Here is a 13133-nt window from a genome sequence, read left to right as displayed (position 1 = left end):
ATCGATTCACTCCTGCGAGCCGCGCGACTGTGAGCAGCGCGGCGAGATCGTTTTCTGACGCTGACACGACCACATCGACGTGGTTCCGAAATCGCGAGAAGTGGCGTCGGGCGTAAGTTTTATCGCGCCGTACGTCGCAAGTGCGTGTACCCTGATGAACAACCAGGACTAGCGTGAACGAGTAGCACCAAATGTCGTGGGTGCGTGGGGTACGTACGACTTGGACTCGCGTGTACGCCTTCAGACGGGCTTGATTGTTGGGACACGTGAAGCGGTGTGGCGTGCCGGATCTCCACGTGGTTTATTTGTACGTGGCAACGGATTGCCACTCGATTCTGCGTATTACGTGAGTGAGTGCAGCAGCACGGACGGACTCGAAACTTAATAATAATTCATTTCTTATTTACTATGCTAATTCGCGAATTGTTATTTCGGCAAAACCTTTCCCGTTATTTCTTCCTAGGTTGGACCACGACGCCGCCGCGGTCGGTGCGAGTTGTCGCACCGAGTACTGAGCTAGCCGGCGACCAACGTGAGTTCGCGCATCACCTAGAATTTCTTTACGAATATTGTACGGTCACGGGAACCGTTACAGTTTATAAGGATTGATGTTCTGAAGAAGTGTACGCAACCGTGGTGCTGAAGCTCAATCGGTACTCTCCGAAAGTTTCGACAGATGACCAAAAACACTATTTCGGAAAACGGAAAAGAAGAAAAAAATTAATAAGTAAAGTATAGAAAAAAAGCTCACGGAAACAGCTGTATCTCAGTACAAAATCAAAATGTTAGAATTTCGAAAAATGTGATGAAAAGGGGAGAAAAAATCCTACTCAAAAATCGTATAAAAAAATTTGATTTTAAGGTGCCTTTACCCCCTTAAATGTCTATTTACAGTATAAGGCTGTAAACGTCAAAAACCATTTTATATTGAAGAACGCTTAACAAACCTTTTAAATACCCCATTTAGAAGTATTTTGTCCAGTTGAAATAGTCAAAAATATTGATATTAGTCTACTGACCTTCTAAGTACCTATCGAAAAATTTAAAGTCATTGAATGAATCAAAATGATTTGTTAAGGTTTTATTTTGTTTAAGGGGACACATCTGTGTTTTTACCTATAAATGAAAAACATGAAAATTAAGGATTATTATTAAAATTTTTTGTTTCTGATGTAAAAATATGTTTTACAGGTCCTTTTACAAAAACTTATATCAGTCTATTCAACTGTTACTGGGTAACTGGATAAAATACTTTCAAATAGGGTATTGAAAAGGGTTTTTATGTGTTCCCCAGAAAAAAAATATTTCTCCTTTTTACAGTCTAAAACTATAAATGTAAAATTAAAAATAATTAGACGCCCTTTTAGAATGACATATTTTAGGGTCCAAGCACAGCAACGGTCCTAATATCCGTGCCAGAAAGTATTCTTGTCGGCACAAATATCAAACCAAATTTGAACCAACTATGAATGATTTCCGATTTACGGTTTTTGCTATTTTTCATTATTATTTCTTTATTCCATAGCTCCCATAGCTTCTAAATTGTTTGCGTATAAAAAGTACAAGTACAAAAAGGGCGCTACAGACAGTTGATTGTTTACGCTAATGTAAAGTTTATAAAAATAATTGGTTGTGGTGCATGAGACCGATTCTCAGAGAAGTCGAATGGCAAAAAAAATTTTTTTCTGTAATCATCAAAAACTTGTTTTTTGCAAATTGTATTTTGCAAACCTCTGGAGTGCTAAGATCACTTCGGAATTCTACAAAAAACATTCTCTTATATTTTTTGTTTATTATTCAATACGGAATTAGGTTTCATTTTAATATTTGCGATAATTTCAATTTCGGACAAATGCTAACTTTGATTCTCTTAAAAGAGGTAATGGGCAGTCCTAAAAATTCTAATAAAATTTTTAATTAACTGCAGACAAAAAATATTTTCGGCATTAGACTTCACTAAGATTCACATTTAAATTTCTGACATAATTACCAATGTTATGAAGATCAGTTTCATTAGCTGTTTGAAAATCCACTACATGTCTAACCGATTTTGCCATACAAATTCGAATGTCAAAAGTATCAACTATAGGCTGCCTGAAGTACTCTTTTATAGCTTGACCTCTTAAAGCGGATAAATCAATTCCATGAAAACAAGTTTGATACCAAAAGTTAGCTTTATTAAACTGTTCCATGTACAAACTTTCATCTGAAAATGGCGCAATGTGAAGATCACCACGAGAAGGAAACATTCTACCTCCTGAAAAATTTTAAATGGAAAATGTTGTGATACTTGTATTTTAGTAAATGATGAAATTTATAGCTTGGTTTTAGAATATTTAAATAATAAGCAACTCAATAACTGTTTCTTTTATAATTGAAACGTATGTTGCCGCCAGGGTCTTCATCGATCTTTTTTTGCATCCGCGACGCGCTCTTTGTACTATCTCGCACGTTCGCAATCCACGCTACATTTTGGCCGAGTACGCGTTAGTAAATTCAAGAAATTACTTTAAATCTTTATCTTTACCATTCTTTCATCTTCAGGCAATAAATCAAATAACGCAATATCAATGTAACGGAATGTTGCAGCAGAAATTTACATTGTAAAATACCAGTTAAGGACTAATACTCTGATAAAGTGTCTACACGGTGACCGAACTCGGCTTCAAAGTGTAATTTCTCTATAATCTATATCCAAAATAAATTTTCCGGACTAGGGTTCTGGTAAGATCCTCATTGTGAGAGAAAAAAAAGATGGTTACCTTTGTCTACTATCGTAAAAAAACATAATATTTCTTGTTGATTACCGTATATCATGCTGAAAAGAAGGAAGAACCGTGCCAAGCATGACGTGCTTGTTACAATCACAAAAATGAATAATAAATTTATTTAAAAAGTGAAAGTAAATACCTGGAGCTAGCCACTTTTTAGCGTGTAAGTAAGTTTCCAACATTCTTTCATTGTATAACATGTATCCCATAGGCTCACTTACAATACAATCAACTTTTTCAGGTATGACAATTTCTTCAATTTTTCCAGCAATAATAATTATTTTATCTGATAAGTTATTAGCATCAACGAGGGTTTTTGCATGATTAGCCATATTGCTTGCTTCCACAGCATAAACAATTTTTGCCCCAGCTTGAGCAGCGAAAAAAGATAAAATCCCAGAACCAGCACCAACATCCAAAACTACCTTATCTTTAAAGTCAGATGTATTTCCAAGAATGGCTCGTTGATATGTACTGGTTCTAATAAAATCTTGCATCATATTTTGTTGCTGTGAAAGATAGCCATAAAATTGGAAGTATTGCATCGCTGAAGATTCTTCTGTGCGCTCATTAAAAACAGATGAAAATTCTCTATTTTTCAAATCTGTCCAATGACTATAAAACCGTTGAAAATCTATAATAACAAAATTAAAATTTTTAATGGTGTATTTACTATTTAACAATTTTAAGATATCTATGTAAATTGATGTATACAAGACAGCAAGCTCCGGTACGCGTCGTAATTAGACGAGCGAAATAATAACACAAGTGTAGCGCGACAAAATTGTAACACGTATAATGTAAAAAAATAGTATTAATAGGGGGGTATTTTATAACGTATTTTTGTGGGTCAATTCTGTAATATTTCTATGTAAGTAAATGACTCGGGTATATATATATATAGTAAGAATAACTTTATTTCCAATGAACACAACACGTGCGATCGTCACGAGAGTCGGGATAAGAATGTGGGCGGGCCTCAAGGCCGACTTATCTCGAGGCTCTATTTACGCCACAGTGCTATACTGTATAGTTACGTGTTTTTATCACCTATTTTTATGTTAAACGTAGACGGGGTTAATTGCTCTACGATTTCAGCCGGTACTCGCTTGGGACTACCTACGCTGTAGTCTTCTACCATAACCATGTCTCCAACGTTCAATATTGGGTTACGCGTACCGCTACAATGTTTAATTTGTTGCTCCTGTCTGTTTAGAACAGTCGCCTTGGCGCTCGGACGCAACTTGTCGAAACGCGTACGAAGCTCACGCTTATACAATAAAAAAACGGGTCTTTTGTCCGTCGAGCTATGCGGAATGCTCCTGTAGTCAAACAGGAAAATCAAGAGGTGCGGTAGCACCTAGCCGGCAAAGTATAAAAAAAAAAATTATTAAAAAATTTTTTTTAAAAAAAATTATTAAAAAAAAAATTATGAAAATTTTTCAAAAAAAAATTTTTCAATATTAATTACTTCCTCCAGCCCTTTTCCCCCTTTCACTATTTTTGAGATTTTATCTTTAAAGGTGCCAACGAAATTTTCGACTGCACCATTTGTGGCTGGGTGCTTGGGCGGAGAAAACGACTGTTTAACTCCTAATTCTAATAAAAATGTTTTAAATTTTTCGCTAGTTAGTGGCGGACCGTTATCCGATACCACGTGCTTCGGCATGCCGTGTCTCGCAAACAATTTTTGCATCCTCTGAACCAATTTGTCCGCTGTTGTGTTTGATTTAAAGTCAATTATTTCGGGCCACTTAGAATGCGCGTCTATTATTGCTAGGAACATGCGGTTGTAAAATGGACGTAAAAAATCGATGTGGATTCTAATCCATGGCTTTTCAGGCCAAGGCCATGGTGTTAATGGTAGTTTTGGCGGCTTTTTTCGCTCTTGCAAACAAATCATACAAGCACTCACCAAGAATTCAATATCAGCGTCAATGCCTGGCCACCAAACGTATGATCTAGCAAGCATTTTGATTTTCACGATTTCCCAATGGGATTTATGTAGTTCTTTTAATAAGTTTGATTTTAGACTCTCTGGAATTACTAAACGGTGTCCCCATAACAAACAACCGTTATCAATTGATAATTCTAAACGTTTATTCAAAAAAACCTTCTCGGTTTGCGATAATACGCTTGTGTTTGCTGGCCAGCCACTGATTACATAGCTTTTTATTTTCGGCAATCATGCATCTCTCTCGGTTTTGCAAGCCACCGATCGTATGTTTACATTTTCTATTCCTTCTTGGATATAGTACAAGAGCGTGAAATCGCTCTCAAACACATTGCTATCGTCGTCTATCGGTAATCTCGAAAGAGCGTCGCAGTTTCCATTTTGTTCGGACTTTACGTACTCTATTTGGTATTTAAACCCCGACAAAAAATACGCCCATCCTTGTAGCCTGTTTGCTGCCGTCAGCGGAATACCAGCTTTTGGGCCGACAATGAATTGCAGTGGTTTACGGTCCGTTCTTAGCGTGATCTCTCTATCGAACACATAATCATAAAATCGTTTAAATCCAAAAACAATCGCGGCTGCTTCTTTGTCAATATTAGCTCTGCTATTTTCTTTTGGCGGAATTTTTTTTATGCGAACGCGATGGGGCGTTCAGTCCCTTCCCCGTGCTTATGAGAGAGTACCGCCGATAGACCATAATCCGATGTATCACACGCTAAGATTAACTCTCTATTTGGATCGTAATGCGCAAAAACAGTTGGCGGAACTATTTCTTTTTTGATCCATTTAAATTCTTTTTCACAATTTTCTGTCCACTCGAATGTTTCTTTATCTGTACACTCATACAGATTCTTTGATTGAACCGCGCGATCTTTTAAAAATTTTGCATAAAAATTAACTAAACCTAGCAGTGATTGTGCTTGTTTTTTGTTTGCCGGTCACGGTGCTTCCAGTATCGCTTTCACCTTCGAATACGCCTTATGCAGCCCATTTCTGTCAATAACATGTCCAAGGATGTCAATTTTTTGTTTCAGAAAACTACATTTATTTTTATTAATTCTTAAACCCGCGTTTTCCATGCGTCGGCAAACCTCTTTCATGTTCTTAATACGTCACGTAAACATTATCTAGGTAAGAGATCGTATTCGGAATGCCTTTGATGATATTTTCCATCATGCCTTGGAATTCACCTGGGCAGGTGGAAACTCCTTCTGGCATTCTTGTATACTTTAACAAACCTTGGTGTGTCGTTATTGTCCGAAATGTCTGGCAATCTTTGTACACTGGAATTTGCATATATGCATGAGGCATATCCAATACCGAGAACTTTTCTGATTAAATCAATGCATTAAATCCTATCATGTCAGTAAATCATCTACGGTAGTAGATAAAATAGTCTACTAAAGAACGATTTATGACGGAGAAAATATTTGAAATATATGTAACGGTGGGATCAGGTGGTGGCTTATAATGATAAGTCGTAAAAGTTCAGTAACAAGTATTGGTTGATTTATTAATAAACTAAAGATTAATTATTTACAAATATAGCAAGTAAATGAAGCAAACAAAATTATTTGAGTTTTGAGTAAAAAAAAGAGTAGAAAGCAAAGAAAAGTATTAACTTTGATTGCAAAAAAAGAACAAAGAAAAGGGATCGGGTCAGGGATGCTCACGTGTGCCCACGAGAGTCGGAGAGCGTGCGTGTGCTCACACACTAGAAGGTATGATTGTGTTACGTGTGCTCACGCACTAGAAGGTATGATTGTGTTACGTGTGCTCACGCACTAGAAGGTATGATTGTGTTACGTGTGCTCACGTACACTGCTTGATGAGTGCGCTCACGTATCAAGGATTGAGCTTCTCACCTCGTGTGCTCACGATGCGTCGCTCGCTTTGGCCAGAGCCGAATCTGCTTTACCGCTGCGAGTTGCCAACTTATATAGCCGGGCGCCAGCGGTGGGGGCCGCGCGTTGCCTAGCAACGCGAGTATATAGGTGGGGCCTACAGCGGCGCGCTCGTCTGCTCCGCGGCTTGCTCAGCTGATCGCGTAGCAGACGAGTGTTCGTGCGGCCACATACGTGGTCGTCACATATAAAAGCTCGAAATTGTTCAAAAATGAAATGCTGAGCGAGAAAATGTAACATCTATGTATGTACAAGTTATGTACATAAGAAAAGTCTTAGAATTATTCAAAGAGCATGAGTGAATTTTTAGGATTTTTTTGGATCATTTTCGGGTTTTTGATTTCTGATTGGTAGTAGCTTGCTATTGTTAAGTGGTGCGAAAATGCGAGTGTTATAGTCAGTCGAGAAAGTGGAATATTAACCTTTTGACGGCTTAAGACTAATTTTGATTGGTATCCTCGAGAGGGCGCTGAGGCAAAAATTCGACCCATTGCGATTTTTACAGTTTATAATGTGATCTTTATCTTTTATATTTTTTCATTTCAAGTACGTGAAAATGTCAAAATGGGACAAGAAAGAAAAAAGCGCGATAAGCACGCTGAAAGTCAGGCAAGTATCGTGTAAGTGCCTTCTTCCCATATAATAAAATTGACTTCATTCATGTACGGTTATTTTTTTAAAAAGCGTCATTTTGATACAAGTCTTGTTTAATTTCAAAATTGTAACTATCGGACTTTCAAGTATACTTCTTATGTACGCAAGAAATAAGTTTTAGACCTACGAATCAAATATCTTTCCATTTCAAATTTGAGTTAAAACAATTTTGGCTTCCTCCATAGGGAAAGCTGTGTGATGGATTCGAATATGAGTTATTGAACCAGACTTCATAGAACAATTTGGTTTACATATTTGTAAACTAGATTGAATTTCTAACACATGTCTGTCTGTGTGTGTGTGTGTTTTTTTTTTCTACTCCACCCCATTCGGACACACACCGGAATCCGCCGTTAGGCATTGCTTCGGTGAGGCCGGGGTTAGTTGAGCATTTCTGCTACTTCTGTTAGTCGTTGTTTTCCATACATCCCCCATCCGTCGCATAGTGATATGCGACGATTAGGGGTTCAGGGACTCATCTTTATCTTCTTGGTGAACCTCCGAACCTGCACGCTGCCATCGTCGATTGTCGTATCCTCTTTTTCAGAGCCGCCTGCGTGGTCACACATTGCTGGCATCTCCTCCTGAGTTGGACATCTTCTTTAGAACTCGCTGTCTAGTGCCATCTTGTGAGTGTGGTTCTCGCTTCTGCAGCCGATGGCAAGTCCGCCGCTCTGCTCTGTCGGCTACATCTTGTGAGTGTGGTTCTCGCTTCCAACGCTACGCTGTGAGTCTCCGTGAGTTTTTGAACTCCTCCTTTTTCTGTTGTCGTCTTGTGAGTGTGGTTCTCGCTTCAGGCGCCATCATGCGCTCCACCAGAGCCTTGGCTCTCGCATCCGGCGCCCTCTTGTGAGTGTAGTTCTCGCTTCCGGCTTCATCATGGGAGTGGTGTGCTCCATCTATTGCCAGCATTGTGAGTCCTTGCCTCGGGCTCCTACTTGTGGTTGTCCTATCGCTTCCAGCTCGCACAGTGATCGGGGTTTTTTACCGCTTCGGAGGCTGATGACATAGCCCGGGTCTTCTTTTTTGAGTGGTACCCGCTCCACCTCGGGCACAGGCTCGACCACACCAGGCGAAAAAACGAACCTCGAAAATTCGTCCGGTGGGGATCGAACCCACGCCCTACGGCGTACCTTGTATCAGCAGGCAAGAACTATACCCACTGAGCCAAGGAGGCCGATGTGTGTGTGTGTGTGTGTGTGTGTGTGTGTGTGTGTGTGTGTGTGTGTGTGTGTGTGTGTGTGCGTGTGCGTGCGTGTGTGCGTGCGTGTGTGCGTGTGTGTGTGTGTGTTTTTTTTTTTTTTTACATGGGCAGAGTGAACTCTGTAGCCAATGGCCACCTATTGCGGCTCTTGCCTCAGTCTGGAGAGGACTGATTGTTTCCTGCTAGTGATGAGTAGGGCCTCGGTCTTATGGTCAGACGTTACAAGGCTGAGCTCATGTAGCGTGCCTCGCACCTGCTCGATGGCAGCGTTCAGATCGTATTCCATCTGCCACAGGTGCTTAGCAACGGCCACCAAGGCGATGTCGTACGCGAAACCTACGATGCTTACGTTGCCTCTGATGTTGAGGCGCAGAACGACGTCGTACATGACGTTCCACAGGATGGGCCCTAAGGCAGACCCTTGCGGAACGCCTGCTGTGACTCTGTAGGACGCTGGTCCGTCATCCGTGTCGTAGTCGAGCACTCTCGCTGAGAAGTAGCTGCTAATTATTCTCAGCAGGTGCTCAGGCGTCCGGCGTAGCGCGGCGTGGATGTTGTTCCACAGAGCCGAATTAAACGTGTTCTTCTTCGTCGAGGGTCACGACGGCGCAGTACTTCTTGGTGCCGCGGTTTCATCTCTTGCCCGCGATAGCGAGGTGAGATTGCCTAATTCGGCATCGTAGAATTCCTCATATAAACTTTCTTCATGTTTTGTAGTATATTCCTCTTCTTTTTGTCTATATATTTCAAGCTCGATCTCATTAGAATTCGTATACAATTTCTCTGGACGAAAGTCCACATTTCGCGAATTCATAACTCGATTTTTCGATGGTATCCAAACCTTGTATCCGTCCTTTTCATTAACGTAGCCTATAAATTTACCAAAAACGGCTTTACAGGCGAATTTTGAGCGAAATTGTTTAGGTACGTTTACATAACATTCTGATCCAAAAATGCGAAGAACGTCAAAGCTATCAAATATTTTTTCTGACCACAGCTTAATTGGCGTCTTACCAGGTATGCTTGATTTACCTGTGCGATTTATTACATATGTCGCTGTATCGCACGCACTAGCCCAGAAAGATGTAGACATATCGCTGACTGACAACAGTGAGCGAGTGAGCTCGACGATATGTCTATTCGATTGCTCAGCAACACCATTTTGCTCAGGTGTGAACGGGCAGCTTAGGTTAATTTCGATGCCTTGATTGTTTAACATTTCACGCACACGTGCACAGTTGGATTCACCGCCACCGTCAGATCGAAATCTTTTCGCTTTATGTCCAGCAGTGCGACATTCGTTCAAGAATGTTTTAAGATGATTTGCGACCTCTGACTTTTCTTTCATAAAGAATATGCGGGTGTAGCGTGAGAAGTCGTCTTTGAACACGACGTAATATTTAAATCCGTGTATAGAATTTACTGACATAGGCCCGTTTACGTCGGAATGAATGAGTTCTCCAACTTTCTTTGCACGTTCTTGCCTAGGCGAAAAAGGTTTTCGATGTGATTTTCCCATCATACATCCAACACAGAATAATCTGGTATCTTCAAATTTTATCGCGACTCCGTGTTTGGAGAGCACATCACGCACATGACGTTTATCTTGATGCCCGAGACGTTCATGCCAGCCTTACAGTACATCCTCAGTATTAGATAGGATAGCTTGCACAGAATTTCTTGAGGTACACACGTTCATATTCATGATATAAGTTGAACCTATAAGGACACCAGTTGCGACAACTTCCTTGTTGTATTTTACTGTAACTCCATCAGCATCAAAAGTTACTTTATTTCCATGCATTGTTGCTTGAGGCACTGAGAATAATTCATGTCCGAGGTTTGGCACATACCACAGATCTGATAACCTCACTAATATTATTTTGTCTTTTACACGCATTTCTACATCCGCGCTGCCACAACCATAAGCAAGCATCTTGTCTCCGTTGGCTACTTCGGCACTGATTGGACTTGAAAAAGGTTCGAATGTAGAGAAGTGTTGCTTGTTTGCCGTCATGTGGTTTGTTGCGCCTGAGTCTGCTATCCACGAGTCTGCAAAAATCGAATCGGAGTTCACTGTTAGTCCTGTAGCGAGAAACGTTGCTTTAGCTGCTCCATTCTTGTAATCTGAGTCGTTGTTGTTGTTACTCTTTGAATCCTTTTTACCATCTGCTGCTTGTCTCTTTCTGCAATTCGGCATCAGATGGCCAGGTTTTTTGCAGTAGTGGCATTTGCGTTTTTCTCGATTCTCGGAATTCGACGACGACGATGCCACGAACTTGCTCCCTTTTCCGTTGAACATGTTCGAATTTTTCACATGAAATGCGCTGACCGTTGGAGTTTTTGTCGACAATGAGCTCTCAATAGACACTAAATTCTCTACCAAAAGGTTCGTCGTTTGTTCTGCTTCGGGTATTCTATACCATGTAGACCGGTAGAATTGATATTCTGACCCGAGAGTCTTCAAAATTCTATGATGCATTATCGAGACTGGAAGTGTGGCTTTGGAGTCTTTCTTCTGCAGCTCTTCGCATATATCCTCGTACACATTCGATAGAAGAGATGCGTACTTTTTAATCGATGTTGTATCAACTTGTTAAGCGAGAGTGTCGGATTTTAATAAAGTCCGACGACTTTTCGAATGGTAGCCCTGAAAAGGCCTGAAACCGAAAGAAGTTTCAGAGTTTACACTCTGCACCTGCAAGACAGCTCGAATCGAACTGGGACAAAAGGTCGAGGTCTTTCGAGATCGTACGAGAGGTGGTCCTGAAAAGGACCGGGGCCGAGTTGGCGTGTACAAGTTCCAACTTGTTAGTTGGCGAGCGATGTGGGTCGAGTGGTCACCCAGATCCGATGTTGTTCGGGAGTCAACTCTGCAACGGGAGGCTGGAAATTCCGTCGATCTCGTAGACTTGGCTGCGGTGACGAATCTGACTTGGCTTTGCTGGTTAGTTGCTGCCGGAAGGTCAAGGCTACACTCGCTGAGCGACCGAATTCGAAAGACTGAGGCTCGAAGTGGCCGATACTTAAGCCCCGGCGGGAATACGTTGCTTGTGGGTACCGGCGCTTCGCCACCTAACGGTCGCTAGTGAAGCTTCTCAGTGCAAAAGTGGGTGAGGAGGCTTGGAGAGGGGCGAGAAATAATACGATCGAATATTTTAGTTCAACTCAGGTTTATTTACGTCCCTAGGCCAAGCTCTCATGGGCGAACGAGTTCTTACTCCGGCAAGTCCAAGAGTGAAACTGAGTGCCGAATCGAATCGGCGCCGCCTTTTATACCGCTGGACGGTAGGCGAGCCGGCGGTAGTAAGTGGTGGAGTGGGGATACGCACACAAGGGTCTCGTGCCGTGGTGCAGGTAACAAATTTTAATCTTGAAATAATCGTTAATAGGGAATTCAATGTATCATAATAGATGCTCTCTCTCGAGCGCCTGTTATTCGGATTATAACGAGAATGTAATGTCACTGCGTGTGGATTCAAAAGAAATCAAAATATTATTATTTTCGAAGTCAGACGAAGATATTACAAATATTCTAAAAATTCTAAAACAACTTAGGCTAACCAACTCGGAACAAAATTTATTAAGAGATTTTGTTTTATACGATGGAATTTCATGATATTTTATACAAGCAAGCGAAATGAGACGGTGTTCCAAAACGTATGCACAAAAGCTTAGTAATTAAGGAGGCTCTACACATAATACAAAAGATTCGTAAAATCATTGATTTCGAATAGTGCGAGCGGTTGTCTGCCTAATGCAAGAAAGAGACAGACAGATGCCTCGCTGTACTATTGTTATGGTTGCTGTAGAGCCACCTTAAGGGCCAGGCCTACCCACTCAGTCGGTATTCAGTACCGAAATATTTTGTCCTCATTTTTCTGATAAATTTTAGTCATCGGCAGACAAACAGACTCATAATTGAGCATGATACAAGTCAAAAATCAAGGAAAATTAGAAAAACCACGTTTTTGACTCTTCCTAAGCTCAATAATGAAGTATGTTTGTCTACTGATGACCAAAATGTATCAGAAGTTATATTTTGATGTATCGATAAACATGTTACAATATTGGCCTATTCGCTGGATAAGAACATGTTTAGTCTTTGAAATTCACACTTTATTACAATATTAATAGGTTTTGAGGTTATAATTATGATTTTTAACAAAGAATTTGAATTCCTCATAAAATTTTACATTAAAAATCATGATTCAACAATTTTTTCATATTCGCCCTAGGAAATCAGAATAAAATTAGAAAAATCAAACTCCAACTTTGAGACCTTATAGATCCCAAAAGGTTGGACCTAGGGAGCTGAAACTTTCAGGATTTTCATTTTTCAATGGACTCTTTAAGAGAATTTTCAACTTCATGTTTTTAACATATCACGCTTGACGTGGCTATGCCCATATACAATTAAAAATATACAATGAGTAACTTTTCGCAGCTTCATACGCAGCCTCATTAGGACTGACTGTAAATTTTAGATAAATTCTGAATCTGGATTCTGACACAGCATAAAGTTTTACATCACAAACATGAACTTTACAGTTTTTTGAAAAATTGGAAACGATAAAGATATCCGACTCAAAATTGTCTAAAAAAAGGTCATTCTGTCGCTAATGGGTTAAATGGTACCTTTA

At 40.3% G+C, this 13133-nt stretch overlaps 1 protein-coding gene across 2 annotated transcripts in view; it reads right to left on the bottom strand.

Moving 5' to 3' along the window:
* LOC106660015 (histone-arginine methyltransferase CARMER) overlaps positions 1-13133 on the bottom strand; it is a 50618-nt gene that overhangs the window by 31297 nt on the left and 6188 nt on the right. For both annotated transcript variants that reach the window (XM_014382829.2, XM_023461076.1), the window contains 2 exons: positions 2911-3405; positions 1991-2257 (listed from right to left, as the gene is read on the bottom strand). In XM_014382829.2, the coding sequence (XP_014238315.1) occupies positions 1991-2257; positions 2911-3405 (762 nt within the window). The remainder of the gene's footprint in view (positions 1-1990; positions 2258-2910; positions 3406-13133) is intronic.

The sequence above is a fragment of the Trichogramma pretiosum genome, unplaced genomic scaffold (genome assembly GCF_000599845.2).
Source record: "Trichogramma pretiosum strain Unisexual culture from Peru unplaced genomic scaffold, Tpre_2.0 scaffold34, whole genome shotgun sequence".
Taxonomy (NCBI): domain Eukaryota; kingdom Metazoa; phylum Arthropoda; class Insecta; order Hymenoptera; family Trichogrammatidae; genus Trichogramma; species Trichogramma pretiosum.
This window is presented reverse-complemented; position numbering and strand designations above follow the sequence as displayed.